This window comes from Myzus persicae, unplaced genomic scaffold, assembly GCF_001856785.1.
Source record: "Myzus persicae strain clone G006 unplaced genomic scaffold, MPER_G0061.0, whole genome shotgun sequence".
Classification (NCBI taxonomy): Eukaryota; Metazoa; Arthropoda; class Insecta; order Hemiptera; family Aphididae; genus Myzus; species Myzus persicae.
In genome coordinates, this window is record NW_019101569.1 from 903782 (window position 1) to 923948 (window position 20167).

General features: G+C 28.1%; 2 protein-coding genes and 1 long non-coding RNA gene across 3 annotated transcripts; 2 read left to right on the forward strand and 1 right to left on the reverse strand.

Moving 5' to 3' along the window:
* The first annotated feature begins 265 nt into the window (after positions 1–265).
* On the forward strand, positions 266–7182 carry LOC111029721 (vesicular glutamate transporter 2-like). The gene is made up of 11 exons (XM_022308859.1): positions 266–422; positions 520–551; positions 3659–3871; positions 4302–4372; positions 4728–4804; positions 5168–5288; positions 5373–5532; positions 5604–5863; positions 5969–6227; positions 6374–6501; positions 6739–7182. Exons 3-11 carry the CDS (start codon positions 3718–3720, stop codon positions 6904–6906), a joined length of 1398 nt encoding a protein of 465 aa, XP_022164551.1. The 5' UTR covers positions 266–422; positions 520–551; positions 3659–3717; the 3' UTR covers positions 6907–7182.
* A 2850-nt stretch (positions 7183–10032) lies between these two features.
* LOC111029726 lies at positions 10033–10932 on the reverse strand. Its single transcript, XR_002604036.1, has 2 exons — positions 10751–10932; positions 10033–10584 (listed from the first exon to the last, which is right to left on the reverse strand). It is a non-coding gene; the product is annotated as an uncharacterized LOC111029726 (long non-coding RNA).
* A 3092-nt stretch (positions 10933–14024) lies between these two features.
* Positions 14025–16878, forward strand: LOC111029718 (UDP-glucuronosyltransferase 2B2-like). Its single transcript, XM_022308851.1, has 4 exons — positions 14025–14987; positions 15895–16117; positions 16195–16414; positions 16516–16878. The coding sequence occupies exons 1-4, from the start codon at positions 14145–14147 to the stop codon at positions 16799–16801; spliced, it is 1572 nt and encodes a 523-aa protein (XP_022164543.1). The 5' UTR covers positions 14025–14144; the 3' UTR covers positions 16802–16878.
* The last annotated feature ends 3289 nt before the right edge of the window (positions 16879–20167 follow it).

Sequence of the window (20167 nt, forward strand, 5' to 3'; positions counted from 1 at the left end):
ATTAAATAGTCATTAAACATTTATTATAAGCACAATAATGCTAATAATCCTCTGATGTAGTAAGTGCATATTATATATTTGATTTCAGAACAAAATGTATTAACCCGATAAGATTTAAGAACAACAGGATAAGGAATGTCGACAACAAATCTTTAACTATGCATATTGTTATATTACATAACATCATCACAGATTGTAAAAATGCATTTTTGGTTAGTAATACCTATATGATAATATTTTCATAGAATATATAACTGTCGACCATGTTAGTTGTATTGGATGAAATATACTCAAACTGGAATCTTGTCTAGTAGACTATCTTATTAATTCGATAATAGATATAGGTATTGCATTAAATTTTTCAACTTCAATATTTGTCAAAAGTTACATTTCTATTTTGCTACCACTAGATTATATTATAGGTACAATACATTTGCAGAATTTTATTTTTTACATGATGCACTACATGAGCTATGTGTATAAGACTTAAAAATCTTTATTTTTTATTCTTTTTTTCAGAATATTTGAGAACTTATCCAAGCACAATAATTGTAAGTACCTACCTAATATTATTTACACAAATAACCAAGGTTAAGAAATTTACTTGTTATACATAGGAAACTACGTTAAAAAATTAATTTTTAAAAAGATTTTTTATTAGACTTGTATGTTTATTCATATGCATGTGTTTGTTGTCAATTATTTTAAGTTATCTTCTAAATTCTACTCTGAACTGAGGTTGGGTGATTTTTTTAATGATTATTATTCATTCATTAATGATTTTAACCACGTAAATAAAAATGGTTTAAATTGTTATTAAGGCTATTTATAAATAATAAATATAAATGGTGTAACTGCAGGGAGACCTGAAAAATGAAATAGCTTTTGTTTCAACCAATATTTAAATGTTTTTGTTCTATTTAATTTATCAACTTATACGCTTCATGTTCCTATAATATAACATTTTTTATTCACATATTTGTTCAATAGAATAAATGAACAATTTTAATTTTTTTGGAAATTTTAATTTAGCTAATCGATTTGTAAACCTATGTTTTAGAAAACTTTCAATAAAAATATTTATCTAAGTCAAATGACTAATTTATTTTTATTATTTTAAATAAAACTCATTCGTTGAAAACTTATACATTTAAAATAATATTATTTTAATTGTAACATTTATTTTTTTAAATTTCCATAAAATATTTTTAAAAGGTTTAGGTTTATTTTTTTGAATAAATAATACTTTTTACTACTGGATTAACTTAACAAACTTTCTAACTGCTGTAAAACATTAACTATGTTTGACTGAAACATATATTTAAATAATCTACATGTTTCTAAACAGCATCTTAAAGTTAGTCTCAGATTTAAATTTTTTATTTTCAGTATTAAAATATAAAAATAAAAAATGTTATACTATATGTGTAAGGTGTAACGTGTGCGTCTATTGATAAGACCAAAAATAATTTAATTTGTCAGGTCTTCCTGTTACACCTTGTGTATGAATTGTATTGTTTTATGAGCATTTTGAAAAGTTCAAATTAAAACAAAATTGGTCAAAACCAAGAACATTTTCAAATGATTATGTGATTAAAAATGCATAAAACGTGATTGATAATGTTATGAATATTATGTATTTTTTAAGTCAATAGTCATACTAAGGTTTTCTACCAATGTCCAATTGTATTGTTTTTCTTAAATATTTGCATATTAATAATATTGTATTATTATCTGAAAAAACAATTTTAGGTTTAAACTATAACAATTTTGTTTTAAAAGCAACAAAACGAAATCGATTTATTCAAAATCATAAGTAACATAAATATTCTAAGATTTTCGTAAAATATTGAAACCTTTATACAATAACATAACATCTAGAAAATTAAAATTGTAAAATTTGATGTGAAATCAACAAAATCAATGTTAATCAATGATTCCATAAAAAAATGGGTTTGATTATAAATTCACGTATTTCAGTGAATTTATAAATTTTAATAGGCTAAAATTGTAGTTCAAAATGAAACTTATTTAAAAAATATTATAATCTTTTAACTATTTACTTAGTTAACAAATTGTTATATATTTTAAAACATTTATTAAGGTACAGTGAGATCAAGATAAGTAGATATACTCAATAACTCAGCATTTACTCAATATATTTAAGTTCAATTTTTTTTACCAACTAATAAACAGATTACTACACATGTTATTGAAATATTAAATATGCCATTATAATATCTTGTGGAAATCATCTAACATTACTGAGAGGTAATTTAACAAAAATTCATTATATCGTCCACCTTTTAACATCTGTTTATAGAAATACGGTCAAAATAGTTCAAACTTAATGAATATTTTCCATTGAATATTTCAAGAACATGGGGCCCCAAAATTCTACTAGATTCAGCAAATCATTAAAAAACACAGAGAAAAATAATTCAAAGTCAAAAATTTGACATACCTTTCAAAAAAAGTTGTGCGCACGGGCAAATCTAAGTGTCACAAAAAAAGTTTAGTTATTTGAAAATTTGTATAACTATATTTATTAGTTAGTCAAAAAACATATTATAACATATTCAGTATAATATTATGCTAAATTTCAAGACATTGCTTATCGTGATCACACTGTATATCAATTAAATTTTTATATCCAAAGAATAGTGCATTAGTGCCTAAGATAAGCTAAATATTTGCAAAAATATAAATGTTTGGATTTTAATGGTATATTGGTTATGCACCTCTGTAACCTAATTGGAGTTTTGCTAAAAACTTTGACATGAACATGTTAACAATGTTGTAAAGAAAGGTCAATGGAGTCAATACACTGTATTTAATAGCATGCCATAGTATGATAGCATAAATATTAAATATACATTAAAATTATCGAATATTAATACTTATAAAACCCAGTATTAGATTACGAGAGCAGAGCGGAGTGATGAATGCATTGATTTTAAATTGATTTGTGTTTTTTTTTATATGGGTTTGTGTACACCATGAATAGTTGAAATGATGAAATTTAAACTTCGGTGAGTACTACCTAGTACATTGTATCTTTTACTCAAATTTTCAATAGTTTTCAAAGGTACCTAGAAAACAAAACAAAAATTAAGAAAAAACAGGGATTTTCTCAACGTTTTTTAAGACTTTTCAACAAAATTGATTTCAGTTTTTGGTCAAACACTTAAAAAAATGACAGTAAATATATTATATTTTAACTAAAAGTATATTTTATCATTTCTTTTACAAAACACTATTTTCAAAATATTTTAACTCATGTTGACTCATTTCTAGACATTTGCAATTTTCAATTTGTTTTTTTTAAATAACTGTCGATAAAAAATTTTTCATGTGTCGAAAACCTTGAAAATGTAATAGAAGGTTCCTCGTAAGTTGTTGTAAATGTATATTACAATAAAAATTGAGCTTAAATCTACAATAATATTTGTATAATTGTGTATAGATTATATTTTTTTTTTTATAGTTATTTTAAGTTCAAATTTAGACGAAATTCAGTCTCCGTTCATAATCTTTTTTCGTATACATTGATTTATATTATTGAATTCAAATTTAACACAACCATTACTTAATCTTTAGACACTTCTTGTACAGTATAGAGAGTTACAAACTTACCCGCTTTTTACTTTTTTTTAAGTCATCGCAGTTGATTGGAAATACAACGTTATCAAACTAATTTGTTGTAACTCGTGAAGAATGGAGCTTCGGGAAACCGGCATCAGAAGATTCAGCTCTACGTCTCAAATCCAAACACCGGAACAAATGCCGTCAAGGTTCATCGATAGGTTTATCCGTTTGAAAACTACATATTGGAACAGAGGATTTGCAATAGTTTTGCTCACATTTATAGGTAAATTGTAGAGTAGTTTGATAAGAATCTGCCATACTAGATACACACTCCTAAAATGCATCATGTTCTACTAGAAGTATGCAGTCTGGTGACACCAAGTGGGTTTTTTTAGTTTAGGTGGAAAGGTCGGGACGTAATTTATAAAATAGTAAAATAAAATTCAAAATCAAAAATCTATGTTTTATTTTATATAAATAACAAAGTTAAAAACTCATTACTCATGCAAAAATCATTTCCATTATACAAAAACGTCAAAAACACATTATTCAATCAAAATAATTTGCAAGAAGATAATTAATATTAGGTACCTTAATTCAATATTATTATAGTTATAATTTTATCACTTAATAAATAATAATTTTTTTTCATCTAAAATTTCGAATTCTACATTAGTCAGATAATTTTAATGTAAGATTATTGTTTTATACAGGTTTAACAATTCTTCAGTTAGAATATTTATCATTATTTTTGAGTTTAAGAGAGTCGTATGAAGAAAATTATGTAAGTACCAATTAAATCTAATAAAGCCGTAACTGATAGGTATCCAGAGGCCCAGAACTGGCTTTTTCAATTAGAACAATTTTACCTGCACATATTGTTTCTTATCCATTTTTATAAGTATATTCTTAAGTTTTCATTGAAACATCAACACTAAAAATAAAAAGTGTCCAATATCTACAGTAAAAAAAAAAATGTGCTCCTGAATATTTTCAGTTCTGACTTTCTATTGAATAATCGTTTCAAAATGTTTTATTACCGCTGATTATATACTTCTGAGTGTATTATTAAGCTAATTAATTCTTCAATACCTACTTTTACATTAACGTTATACAAGTTATATTTTATAATATTACAGAGTCCTTACTGTGGCTATGGAATGTTAATCGGTTTTATACCTGGCGGTGTCTTAGCCACTGTTTATCCGGCTCACAAGTAATCAAGTGATATCATTACATTATAATATACATATTAATAATAGTATATGGGGCTAGGGTTTATAATATCAATATAATTTCTACTTTGAATATAATAATATTAAATTTAAAATGATAATTATTGCCACTCTGGAATTCCGACGATATATTTCGGTGTATTATTTGTATTTTGTACAAACTATTAATAAAATATTCGAAAATATAATTGTCCTCAAATACAGGTTAGGTGGTACATGTTTGACGAAATTGTTAACTACGCACAACTTAATTGCATTGTCAGTTATGCAAACTGTAACATGTAGATTTCCTAGCCCTACTTAACATGAATGCAGTATACTTAATTTAATTAATTTATGTACAGCATTTTTGGGATTTCGTTCATCGTATATTCTATATATCATTTTATGGAAGTCATGAATACAGTATTTTTCTTAAACGCTGACTTGCATCATTTTTTTCAATTTTGTATGGGAAAGACAATGGTAATGATAAGATTCTTCAGTATCAAGTTTGAATGTATACGTAAAGTAATACAATTATAATATAGAGTTATTATTGTGTCCTAGGCCATGGCATATTCGGCTCCTCACAGGGTTTGTACATTTTGGATTCCACTGAAAAAACAGTCTTTACGTTATGTTCCAATACTATTGTATTCGATTTTCAACCCACAATTGTGTAATTATATCATGATTTCATTTTTGCAAAAAATAAATGGATTAATTGGTAATTTTACGATTAAATTATGAAAGATTAAATAAGTAAAAATCACTTATAATATAATGTACTTTTGTTAGTTCTGGTTGGGTTATCGTGGTTTGTTTCTTGGGTGTATTTGATCCACGGAGATCGTTCTCAGAACCTATTTAGGAAATGTAGAGATTCGAACAATGTGCCACGTTCTTCAGGAATCTCTGCCATATCCTTAATACGGTCAATCATTTTGGACATTCCATGGAAGTCGATTTTTACTTCATTGCCCGTCATTGCTCTTGTTATATCATGTATGTGTTATGCTAATATGATTGTTATACAAAACAGTTACTATGTTAGCCATGTAAGTATTTTATAATTTTTTTTTTTAGTATCTCACAATGTATTTATATTTAGCTAAATCATCATTACAATTTTTACTCATACCTACACATATTTATCTACACAGAATATATCATTGGATCAGATTTTGAGAAAACAGTTCACCTTTATGTTCTTACCCGTATTCGTCGTATTCGAATTATTTACGGAAATAACAGAATGCATTTCTGTCACAAACGTCAGAAAGATTTTTAGTTGCACGATTTTCATTGCAGTGGGCATGGTATTTTTGCTGGTAGCCTTTAAGGTCAAGTCATTTTTGTTTTTAGAGACCGAAGAATTGTTCAAATTCATAATCTGTGAAATGGAATATTTTTTTATTTTTGGTAAGTTTTTATTCACTATTCACATGAAATATATTTCAGGCTGTAATAATATTAACAATATGTAGAACCGTTTTTATAGCATATAAATAGTACATAAATCAATTTTACATCTGTTTGTTTCATCATAGTTCATGGTTTGTTTATAGGATTCGGTTTAAACCATTTGGATATCGCACCAAAATATGCCAGTGTACTTTTTGGTTTCCAGATGACAATATTTGCCATTTCCGGCATCTATTTACCGGATATTTCAGAAATATTAATCCATCCTGATGTAAATATTACTAATATTATTTAAATTATGTAAACGTGTTATGAGACCGGGGCTTGTTCAAGGTATAGGTGATAGAAAATCACTGGCTAAGAGTAGCATTTTCGAAACGATGACTTATATTTATTTTAAGTTAAATTATTTTAAATTATTTGAGTGGTGGCAATTTTAGAGCACTATTTTTGCTTGAGCCCGATTTTCTGAGACGAAATTACCCGTCTTTATTTTATTTGATCATAGGGACGTGACGATATCCGAATTTATATCCTGATGGCGGTTATATACATATCCGTGGCAGTGTTCTATGCCATTTTTGGTTCAGCGGAAATACAACCATGGGCAGAGGATAAACTGGTAAAAGAGGATCAACGGAATATGCACGAAGGAGCCGTTCTAACGGCTGTGTGACGAATTCATGAAACATCTACTTTTCGAGTAGCAAAATATTTATTTTATGCCTTAATAAAATATTCAATTAAATTTATTGACAAATCTTTATATATATATATGTATGCATATAATTCTTTGGTATTTTTTATGTCTGTACTTCACTGATCTCTATCTAAACGGCTGGATCGATTTTGATGAAATTGTTTGTGTGTTTAAGTAGGAAACTTGAATCTGGATAGTTTAGATTCATAATTCGACTAGGTGTTTGATTGGGCCACTCAAATCTGGAAGTCAGGGGCGTACCTATGGGGGGGGGGGGGTGTTCAAAAAATAACTAACTAAAAGTTGACCATAATATAATATATATCTGGAACTATATTAGTCTAAGTCACTTATAAATACACTTATACACTGAAAATAGGTACGTGTTAGTAAAAATATTGAATAGCCCATAATTTCATAAATTATATTCATACATCATATTTAATATTATTTGTTAATACTTATTTTTGATAGTGTTACTTATATAATGATTATCATTGAATGTTTGAATAGTAACATAGCCTATAAGGCCTATAAGGTACTTATAATTTATAAATATAAGTTACTCTTCAAGTGATTATCAACTATTTTATTAAAATATTACCTATGTGCATTTTTTTTTTTATATAACTTAACTTATTAATTTAAATTAAGTTAATAACTTTTTAACTGAATATAAAACTTAATTTGAAGTACATAAAATGGCTTTAAACTTAGTTTTTATTTTAAGTGAAAAAAAAATTACTAAACTCAACTGAGTTAAAAAGTATCATTAGGTAACTTGCTCAGCCTCGGAAATCAATAGTTTGTTAATATCTATATTTTGATAGTATGAAAGCATAAGTTACTTAAATTTTAACAAACCATATCAATGAAGTAATGATTACTTTTTATCGAGTACTTACTTGGCTACTTATACTACCTAAGTAGTAGTGTGTTTTAAAAAAAAGTTAATGAAACAATAGAAACACAATTAATAATATTGGTTATTAAACAAAAACAAGCCTATTCGTTAATTACTATGAAATATACATGCATAGATGTTTTTTTTGTAATTTGTATAAAGTAATTTATTTTACTATTAAAGATTAGTAAAGTATTGGTTGGATTGTTTTTTGTTAGAAAAATTGCCTTGTGTAAACAATAATATAATAATATACTTTAAAAGTTTCAATTATCTACAAATAACAGTTTTTTAAACTACAATATAAAGTAGGTACCTACCTAACTTGAATATTCAAATCGTTAATATTCTTTTAGACATCTGATGTAGTACACATTTTAACTTAAACTATGAATCAAAATACTGTGGCTACAGTTTTAACTGACAGATTTAAATTTATATTCCAAAGCTGGTTAATATTTAATGTATTTCGATGAATAAAAATCGAATTTAGGATGAGTCATTCATGAGTCATTATAAGTATTTAAAGTTTACAGTTTAAAGGAGTGGAGTGGAAAGCAATAACCATGCAAAATGTTGGTCCATTACTTCGTGTCTCAAAACATTAATTATTTATAACTTATAAGCTACCCATCCTTATTCGATTTTTATGTATTGAAATACCCAGACAAATATTCTACTTTTGAAGATGAAACTAAAAATGTTTAAACTAAAAGTAAAACTTTTAAATTATGAGGAGGAAAAATGAAAATACATTTTTCAAAACGTTGTTCTGTAGCGACTTAAATCCATTAAAAAAAAATATTTTCAAAAACATTAATACTTATTGAATAATGGGTGTTCTATCTTCTACGTTAATTGAGTCACCCAGTGTATAGTATTTATCAATTTTTTTTATTTCTGAACTAGTTTATTTTTAAATATCATAAGAAATCATTGTATATATTAATGACTGTGATAATAAGATTCAAAGCGTTTCCGTTATATAATATTCCATTAAATACAGGGAAAAACAATGCCCAGACAGATCTGGCCCAGAGCAGTTACTGCTCCGGTGACCGAAGCCGTTGCACCGGAAACACTACTCAGGTTCTAGACGTTTGGGTTCATTTTATTACACCATTCATGGTACATTATAGATCCAATTGGGATACATTATATCGTGGAAGCAGAGGTGCTAGACATTGTAGGGGTAGGCAATTTGCTGTCCACACCTAGTGGGTCAAAGAAGCCAAAAACTGCCTGCCGTTCGGAAATGGCAACTTAAACGTCTTCAGCTCCGGATATTTCCACCCACAATGCCGAAAGAACCTCGCCCTCGATTGCCACTGCATCGAGTTTAACAATCTCAACAACAGCATTCTTGCTAATCTGCAAAACTTCTCTGACCACGTCACCCAGTCTAGTAGCAATAGCTAAAAACATCTTCTGCTGCTACTACGGGTCTAGCATCTTTGGCCCTCTCGACCAACAAAAGTCCATCCCTGGTCTTGCGCATGTCAGTTACCTGAGCTCCCGGCTCCACCAAGTTCAGCTCGCTGTTTTGCCTAATTGCGCGAACGGTGTCCGCGTATGACGAACTGGCAGCCACCTTGACTAAAACTGCCGGGGGGCTTCGCCCCTGTCACCAGAGGGAAGAGTGGAACAGCGCTGTTTATTTTTTATTTATAGACACCAGAAATAAAAAGAATAAAAAGAATAAAAAGAATAAAAAAATAACTATCAAATTGTAATAGTGTTTGTAGAATACTAAACTGTTTCTAAACCATCGGTTATGCTAGTGTTTATATCCTAAAAACAACTAACAAATTATTATGTTATTTTAAATTAATATTTTTCATACGTCTTACTATGACTGATGTCTCTAAATAATAATTAAAATATTTTATACTATATGGTATTATAAATGTCAAATGATGAGGTCATATTTTATTTGTGGAGGTCAGAGGTACATGTTCATTGTTCAAGATAACATATCTAGTGGATTGCCGTTTGAGATTATTATAATCTAGATTCACCAAAAGAAATTCAATTTTTTGTCGTTCTTTTTACGTGATTTAATTTTATAAAATATTTTGGTTATTTTTTATCTATAAATGTCAATAAATGTTTTATTTTTTTTTGGTAAAAAAGCCTTAAAATTTAATTCAAGGTTCCTTTAAGTGGTTATCATAGCAGTTAAAAATATTAAAAATACGTGATACACAATTTTCTTTTATAAATATTTAAAATTCAAAGTCTTACAAAATGTTCTGCGAACACAGAACATAATATTATCTGTAATAGTAGCTAAATATCTATAGCTATGTTTGATGCGGTATTTTCCAAAAAATTAATATCATATGGTCTACAGCAAGATAAACAATCAAGTACTCATTAGATTAGATTATACACGGCATTCGATTACTAGTTACAGTATTGCGCCCAAAAGTGTTTTCATAAATACGCTCAAACATGTTAAAAATGTTCAGGTAAATTTTTTATACAGCTCCCAAACGGGTTATCTTCGTGTGTTAACCTGGCAGCCACAGCTGTATATGATGTGGCCGTCAAACTGCCACCATTTGACCATCCAGTCAGCCAACGGAAACGGAGCATTCGCAAAAATGCTTGGCACCAGCGTTTAAATAAAAACATAAATGTGGAAGTACTAACATACGTCAGGGCCGGATTTGACAGAGGGTTGCAGAGCACTTTCCCCGGACAGTAGTTGTCTCTGGGGAGGGGGGCTACATCCGGATGCCGGAATACTGTAAGCAAATTAAAAACTTTTTGAACCTATTAGTTTAGGAAATGTATGAACCGAATAACCGATATTATATAACCGATTATGCCGTTATCCATATAACGCTATAAATTAAAATGTATTTATCCAATATATTTTTTAACCCAATTCAAATTATAAAATATACCTACCTATCTGATGTCGAATCTCGATACGCAGTGTACACTGATTTTAGTACTAACTGTGCCAAAGTGATAAGTGCTGCCGTCTGGCGCTGTGCCTCGGAGAGTGATTGAATGGCGTCTACTTACGTCTTGTTGTCTTTCTAGACCTATGAACAAATATACAACAATATTAAGTACGCGTTTTATTTTTTTTTCAAATATCGACCTTGATATTTAATATTTATTATAATATGTTATCTTGTGTACGTGATAAAATATTCTCGAACTTATTTTTTCGAGTACCACTTGTGTGTATTAGTTTATCAGTCATTGTATGGACCAATGTAGCATTTATTGATGGCTATAAAAATTCAAATATTCAAAATTTAATAACAGGGTATAAAAATAATAATTTAGTTACATTTAACAATATTTAGTATGTACATAAAAAATACATAAAACTATATAAACTATTAGAGGCGTCACAAAACACAAAAATTAGCAAAAATAGGTATTTCTTAATTCCGTTCCGTTCTACCGCCACATGGCCAGCAACGTACGGAGTATAAAGTATTAACCACGATTAAATACCTTATTACTATATTATTTATGACATAATATTATGTATTTATAGTGGAAAACACGTAATGGCTAATCTAGGGATCATACAGGGCTTTAGATATATATACAAACCCATCTCTACCAGTTGCATATTTAACAATTTTAACCTCTACACCTGCAGGGCTTCAAAATGTTAAATACAGCGTTATAATGGAAAAAAAATAAACGTAACCAATACACAACAATTTTTAAATAATTGAGTACAATGTATTATAATATATCATCAAACACAATTAAAGGTTCAATTAACAATAAACTTATTACTCGTAAGTAGGTACATATAAAGTGAAATATTTGTCAATTTAGCCGTAAATTATATATTAATTTAAGTTGCAACCTAGATATTAGTACAAAATAGTTATTTATAAGAATGTAAATATCTAGCATACATGAAGTCTCTACTAGATATTACCTTTTGTTGGTTTTTAACAACCAAATTTGAATTTAAATAAAGTAAAAACATTTAAATAGTTTGTTCACAGGTCATTTGAAAGAAAAAATAATACATTTATTCAATTAATTAAAAAATTGATTTAAAATCATCAATATCTTATTTGGAGTTAAGTAAATAAAATACAATTAGTCTAAATAATTATCTTCACATTAAGTAACTATTTTATTTAAACTCTATATGTCCTATATTAATCCTATCACATTATGTTTGATATTCAAAGACCAAATTTTGGTGTAATATTTAAACATAAATTGAATCAGTCAGAGCAATTTTATTTTCTAAAAATATTTTAAGATATTAAAAATATAAATTAATTTCATAAGCTACATTTTAAGAGTTTTTTATTTGTTGTATTATATGTGGACGCCACCCATGCATTTGTTGTCTCAGTCTTACACAAGTACGATATAGCAATTTAGTTAAGAACATTATCTGTGCTTAAGTGTAGTCTTTTATTCGATATTTAAATTTTCAAGCGGGATATGAGCATTTTTAATTTTTGATATCTTACATGCCCATGTATTGTTTGAAAATAAAAATACCTCAAAATCGAGATGATTTTAGTACGGAAAATGTTTTTACCTATAAGTTTAATAATAGGTGAATTCACTCATATATAAACGGTAAAAGGCAATAGGACACTATTGAAACTAGTTATCAAAAATTTGGCATGTCAAATGTTTATAAGACGGAGATAACAAACGCATAGGTACCATCATCTTAATAGGAAAAATATCAACCATCTAAAGTAGAGTTAAATAATAGTAAAAAATATTTACTTCAAAATATATAAAATTTGTTCGTTATTTTTCAAGTGATTTATTATTTTAAATGTTATTTATTTATTTATGAACTTAATATAATTGTAGAATATATATATATTTGTTTTTAAATAATAGTATAATTGCATGTCTTTAAAAATAAAAAGTTGTAATTTCAATCATTTACATGTTGGTTTTAAAAATATTATTTTTAATTTTCAAAATAATTTTTATTCAATGTTGTCTGCTTCTAAAATTATATTTTTATTATTTTTTGGATTTTTAATTGGTAATACATTTTTTAATATGGAATCAGATGAAAATATTGGGTAAATAGGGTGAATACCCTATATAGTAGTTATATACCGCTTGGGCGAGTGTTTATTCCACAAAATTACCTTTTGGCAAATTAATAAAAATATTGTATGTCTAATAATCTACAATATCAATTGAAAAATAAAGTCACATAGTAAATAATCAAGTCAGAAGACTGATTATGCGTTGGAAAAGCGAACTTTGCAATCTAGTTTCACAGGTACTCTCAAAGAAAAAATAAGTAAAAATTGCATAGTAAATTGAACTGTAAAAATACAAAAGTTTTATAAAATAAACTTTGAATTCCCAACTATAATTAAATAAATGTAAAAAAAAGTTGGACAAATGTTACATTTTTGAATTATTAAAATTGATAATTAAATACATTTCTAAATTTTGTTCATAAAAATTCAATCTTCTATCACTTAAAATATGTCTGAACAAAGAAAAACTACGTTCTACGTCTACACCAGTTATTGGTGCATATTTACTCAAATAATTCAATAAGGTTCATGCGTAATATCTAAATTAACGTCATCTGCTGACCATAGCACAGAATAGATTAAATCAATTATTTTTATCTATTTTATTTATTCTGTGACCATGCGTCTCGTTTCGAGAGGGACAGTTCTGCTTTTGAACAATTTGTAAAGCTGTCTCCAAAGAACACAAAAATGTCCAACTTCGAAAAAAAGGCGATTTATGCCATATAGAATTATATTTAAAAGTATATATTATGAATAGACCAGTTGAATTATACATTTTAATAACACATTCATGTATACGATGAACATGTGTCGACTGCTCGTATTTATCGCAATAGACGATGGCCTATATAATATCAGATGTATAATACGTAATAATACATAAAATGAGTACAATAAATAAACTTCATTACTACATTAACATAACACATATTTTGAGTTAAAAAACACAATGACATGTTCAACAATCCACTAGACATTTCATCTTGAACATGTACCTCTCACGTCTAGAAATAAATTATTATGTCATCATATCTGTGACTTAATTATTATTTATCATTATTTATAGACATCAGTAGTATTGATATTGATAAAAATATTGATATAAGATAACATAATAATCTATATTATAGTCGTAGACAATATATTAGCACAAGTATAAAGTAATTATTCAATATTCATTATTTTCATTCTAACGCGTGGTTCTGAATCAATTAAATAATCTATAACATTTACTACAGTTTTGTGTTTATTAATTTTGTTGTTGTCTATATTCAACAATAACTATGACGAGGAAACTAAATACGTTACACAAATATATATTTTCAATATTTTTTGTATACGCGTTCGTCAGCTCATGGATATTGCCAATAGAATCAGCAAGAATATTAGCCATAAACTCTATTGCTGGCAGAAGTCATTGGAATTACGTTAGTTCTGTTATTCGTGTCTTGTCAAAAAATGGCCATAATGTTACTATGTTTACACCATTTCCTGAAGGCAACCGAGACAACTATACGGAAATAGATACATCTAATGATCATAACGAATTCAAAGCTATGGATTTGATCTCTACAATGGATTTATGGGGACATCCCTTATCGTTTTTTAAATTTTTGAGGACTAATCGTAACTTAATGTGTGATATAGTGTATGAAAATGATCAGTTAAAAAAAATAATAGAAAATAATGAGGGTTCTAATTTTGACTTACTCATAATTGAAAATGTGGGACACGATTGTGATCTGTATTTGGCTAATAAGTTAAACTTGCCATTCATTTATTTGATTTCGTCTCCAATGATAACATTCGCAGAACGTTCTGTTTCCGGTGACATCCCTAATCCAGCAGTAATTTCCCATTTATATGCTGATCATTGCATTCCTAAGACATTGGTACAAAGATTTTCAAACACTTTACTATTAGGATACAATATGATCCTTTTAAGTTATGACAAATTCATTCGAAAGTTTACGATGAATAGACCATATGATTTGGAAACGAGTACTAAACAACCATCGCTGTCATTTGTAAACAGTCACTTTATTAGCGAGCCTTCAAGACCGTTTCCTCAAAACCTCATCGAAATCGGAGGCATACATTTGAAACCTCCAAAGAAAATACCAAATGTAAGTAAAATGAAACACATGCAAATACTAATATATTAATTAATCGTACTACCGTGTCAGTTTGAATGAAACGTGATTCTTTTTAAAAATAACATGGATTTTATCGAATAATATTAACATTTTTCAATTTTTGAAAATATTTTTTAACCATTTTTATCGTTATCAATTTTAAGTGATTATTATTTTTGAATAATGGCTTAAATTCTATAGCACAATGTTTTTCTGTGTTTTGAAATAGAAAAATTGAAATCATCACGAGAATATGCTAATATTACCATTGATTTTATAATAATAGTATACAGATATATTGTCAATATTTGAAGAAATTAATAGCTGCCAACCGCTAGATATATTATAAAAAACAATGGCATAACTAATAAGTTTATAAACTACAATAAGTGTATTAGTAACCCAAAACGTAAATATTTTTAATGAGAATGAGTGTATAACGAGTAATAATTACTTTTAATTGCTAATGTTAAGTTGCACAATGTTTTTCTAAGGTTTTCATTTGGCAATTTGCAAATTGAATTTAGAACTATAAAATTTTAATATTACTATTATGTTTGTAAGGTTTGATGAGAGGATTGGTAAACAAAACCACCAACCAAGACGTCAATACTTTTCATTAGAATGAGCGCATAATAGATAATAAGTACTTATTAACTGTAATGTATCAGTTTACTCCACTCAGTTTTGATAATAACATAACAATAAACAAAATATTATTTGTTTTCTACCGTAATTGTTGATCCCTGTGTTTAATGAAATAATAATATTATTACATAACGCAAATTCTTTGAATCCTAATATCGCAATAAATTAATTCACATTTGTATATAAAAAAAAAAAACAGTTTGACTAATAAAAATAAAATTTAACAAATATATATTTATTTTTGTTTTAGGATATATTAGAATTTATTGAAAATTCTCCTCAAGGGGTAATTTTGTTGACTTTGGGTTCAGTTGTTAATATGTCTACATCACCTGATTATATACTAAATCCATTGAAGGAAGCATTAGCCGAAGTTCCTCAAAGAATATTATGGAAATATGAAGCAGAATATATGGTGAATAAACCAAAAAATGTCATGATAAGAAAATGGTTACCTCAACGAGAAATTCTATGTAATATTTTATACTTAAAGGAACTATATAATAGATGAGTCAGAACTTTGTTTTTATTTATGTATTTTGATTTTAAGTGCACCCCAAAGTGAAATTATTCATCAGTCACGGAGGTATGTCGGGAGTGTATGAAACAGTGCATGCTGGAGTACCAGTTCTTGGATTTCCATTATTTTACGATCAACCAAGAAATATTGCTAACTTGGTTAATGCTGGAATGGCCATATCAATGGATATTTTAACAGTGAAAAAAGATGCATTTTTAAGAAATATATTGGAACTAGTAAATAATAAAAAGTGAGTTTGGTGGGATTTATTTTCAATTGACTAAACAATGAACAATATTTAAGAACTAAAATGTAAATTGAATTTGATTTTAACTAAAACGTATGTTATAGGTATAAGCGAAACGCTGAAATCGCTTCCGATATATTCAAAAACCGACCGATGTCCCCGGAACAGTCAGTACTTTACTGGACTGAATATGTAATTCGTCATAAAGGTGCCCCTCATTTGAAGACTCACTCACTTAATTTAACTTGGTATCAATACCTTTTATTGGATATAATCGCTGTTATTATAGTATTTATTTGCATTTGTTTATTTTTATTATATTTATTGATAAAAATGTTTCATAAACATATTTTAAAAAATGTGTTAAATACTAAAGCAAAATCTGAATAGGTTATAATGTATATTTTATAGTTTTGATATTAAGTATTTATAGTTTTACGGTTAAAATAATGTGATTTCTATAAATTTGAAATACAACTAAAAATTATTTATAAATTTATATTCAAAAATTGAAATCAGATATTTTCATTTTTATTTTTAGCCACGATAGTACAATAAATATTGTGAATCCTACAACGCTCAATTGGGAGGTGTATGGCTTATAGCTATGACCCAATTGAAAACCATCCTATCTTTGAATTTATTTTGTACCATCTTTACGTATGAATTTGTCCTCAGATATTATGATGTCATCTGTGATGAGAAAGAGAAGTCTATCTAGTTCTTGCAAAATAATGTGCACTTTCTGTGTGTCATTGAGTAATTCACGGTGACTAATGTAGATATGTGTTAAATATGAATTCAATAACAAGTCTAAAATCATAAAATACGAAAAACGGATCTGAGCAAAGACTGTCTGTCATCCAATATCACTATATGAGTACAAAAAACAAACTTCATTACTACATTAACATAACACATATTTTGAATTTTAAAACACAATGTCATGTTATATATACTTTATACACATAATTTGGTAGTACAAACATATACAATTATAAAAACACTTAAATTCGTTCCCTAATCCTAAGTGATTAATTAGAACCCATAATAACAATGTCGTAATGTTTAATTTTTTATCGAGTACCTACATTTATTAAGTGTTTTTAAAAAAAAAAAAGTTCATTCAACAATGACAGAAACAGAATTAACTGTATAGGTGTTAAACCAAAATAACATACAAACAAATATCAAACAAATCGATTAAGTCGCATTAGTATTTGTAGAACAATTTTGGTTGAAAGCCTTTGTGATTTACTCAGAGAAGGCCGTAATGTGTCACCACTGCCTTTTTAGTGAAATTAGATGAAAACAGGTTTACGGTTTACCATGGTATTCTGCGTGCAGCTGTACAAACTATTTTGTTTTTCCCCACATGCGTGCAAATCAGCTAGGACAAGACTTAGAAGTTCTATTTTACAGTATGTTCCATCTATCATGTATCACTGTGATACATGACTTGTAATATACCTATGGACTTCTATAATTTATTTATATGAAATAATGCAAAAACTTTTTTTGGCATAAACAAACTAAAATTGTTTAATATAACCTGTATTTTATGCGTAGGATAACGTACATGTAAATGTTTGTACCTGTTTTCCTTTGTTGTATTTTGTCTCATAAAACTATTGGGCTGTTTTCAATAAAAGTAATATCAATAGATTCCCATTAGATTCCAATAAACTCACCGTGTGTATGTAGCCCGTGTAGACACTTTATTTTTTCAACCTCTATATATTATGTTGCAATATTATTTTGGCTAAGCTAATCAAATATTGTTTTACTTATATAAATAGCTACCATTAGTTACGGGAAAAAAATAGTTGTTATGATTGAATATCATATTTTCCTGTTCTGTATTAAATTTTGTTATTAGGCTAACAAAGCTTTATTATACATATAAACTTGAAATTGAGTAACAGCTATTTTTTATTACACTAAAATTAAGTTACACCTATAATAATTTAAGGACTGTACTTCATATTCTTTCACGGGTGAATTCGGGAGTTTTTAGCTACAACTAAAAAATGGATGTATTTTTACCCGCTCAAAACTAATTGACATTTTTAAATAGAAGTTATGGCAGCTAGTAGATTCTTGGAAACTTTAAGGTCGTTTAAAAAACATGATTTACACATTTTTTCAACTCCTAATGCCCATAGGTACTAAAGGACAAGTTACACATGCATTTTTTCAATTCGCGTTAATAGAATATTTATTTCGTTAGTTTTTTTTTATTGAACTTAAGCCCGGAGACGAAGGATATTTCTAGCTGTTGTAGCGGTTGTTGGTACTGTAGGTTTTTTTACGATTATTACTGTTGTTACGGTGGGTAGCAAACATAGCAAACACGTGTATGTGTGGCAAGGTTTTTAACCACTATGAGCCCGGGTGGTCACCCATCCAGGAGCTATAGTAGCTGTGGCCGTTACTCCTAGTCGCATTTCACGACTGGTAGCAGCCAATGCTCCACGCCAAGCCACTTTCGTTAATTCGTATGGTTGCATGTGATACATATTTACATAGTAGGTATATGACATAATTTAACACCAAACAATAGTGACTCATCGTATTTAAGAAATATATTATTATTATTTTCATTGTTGTTAGAAATAACAATAATAGTATTATTTGCATATAACACAAAAATATAAACATATCTATGTATGTACCTAAATAACAACTTAATAATATACTTAATACCTATTATTATGGAATACCTAGGTAGTGTAATACGTTACTAAGTACGTGAGTATCTACATTTGTAGTAATGATATTTACTATCCCAAATAAATATGTTTACCTTAACACACTGCACAAACCGATTAATTTATGATTATCATAATATTATTCTCTATAGAGTACTGGCTAGGACATCGCACATCACATTTATGGTTTCATGTAGTCACACAAAGATAAAATATGTTCTTCCTTTGTCCTGCCTCGTACAGCCGTACGACGGTAGATCGCCGGGGTACCTCGAGAAAGGGAATTTAAACCGAAGAAAAATATACTGTCATCGTCTGCTCCACATGCAGACCTTTGGTCAGCTATACTGTGTTCAAGAGTCAGTGCATCAATAGTTCTATTAGATCTTTTCTAAAACCAAACTGATTTTTTTCGCAACATACTATTTTCCTATAAAAATACAATAAGTCTATACATATTAAACCATACATAATTAATACTATTTTTACCCATCTAATGTAATCGTGTAGTTGTACTGTACTTAACCGATATTATTTGTGTATTTAACATAAATCTAAAGAAATTGGAATATGTCAGTTAAAAGTCAACAAAAACAACAACAACAATGTCGACTATTACGACGACGATTACGATACCGCTGAATCAATCAGACTGTCAATTGTGTACGCCGTACGAATATTGTTTGTACATACGATCGTTGTTATACATTTAATTAACATATTAATATGATTTTGTTCTTTGTGTAACCATTCGAAACTCAGATATGCGAATCATTGGCCATACGAACTTTTTCGTACCACATTTATATTCGTACATATAACGTCATTATAGGATGACGGTTATACGTATTTTAATTTCCTACACGAATAACAGTATGAAATACGTCTATCAACATCGTAGGTATAATCGTCCGTACATATATTATAAACGAATTATGGTGGTAACAACTCTGCGAAATCGAGTCAAACGTTAAAAAAGACCAACTAAATGAAAAAACGTAGTGAGATTTCTGCTAAATATTATGCCAGCAACAGTGACGATGAT

Excerpts from the sequence above, each read along its gene's own strand:
- LOC111029721 (XM_022308859.1), top strand. The coding sequence starts at position 3,718 with ATGGAGCTTCGGGAAACCGGCATCAGAAGATTCAGCTCTACGTCTCAA. Across the intron at positions 5,864-5,968 it reads ACAGTTACTATGTTAGCCAT|AATATATCATTGGATCAGAT; the intron begins GTAAGTATTTTA and ends TTATCTACACAG. Across the intron at positions 6,502-6,738 it reads AAATATTAATCCATCCTGAT|GGACGTGACGATATCCGAAT; the intron begins GTAAATATTACT and ends ATTTGATCATAG.
- LOC111029718 (XM_022308851.1), top strand. The coding sequence starts at position 14,145 with ATGACGAGGAAACTAAATACGTTACACAAATATATATTTTCAATATTT. Across the intron at positions 14,988-15,894 it reads CTCCAAAGAAAATACCAAAT|GATATATTAGAATTTATTGA; the intron begins GTAAGTAAAATG and ends TTTTTGTTTTAG. Across the intron at positions 16,118-16,194 it reads ACCTCAACGAGAAATTCTAT|TGCACCCCAAAGTGAAATTA; the intron begins GTAATATTTTAT and ends TTTGATTTTAAG.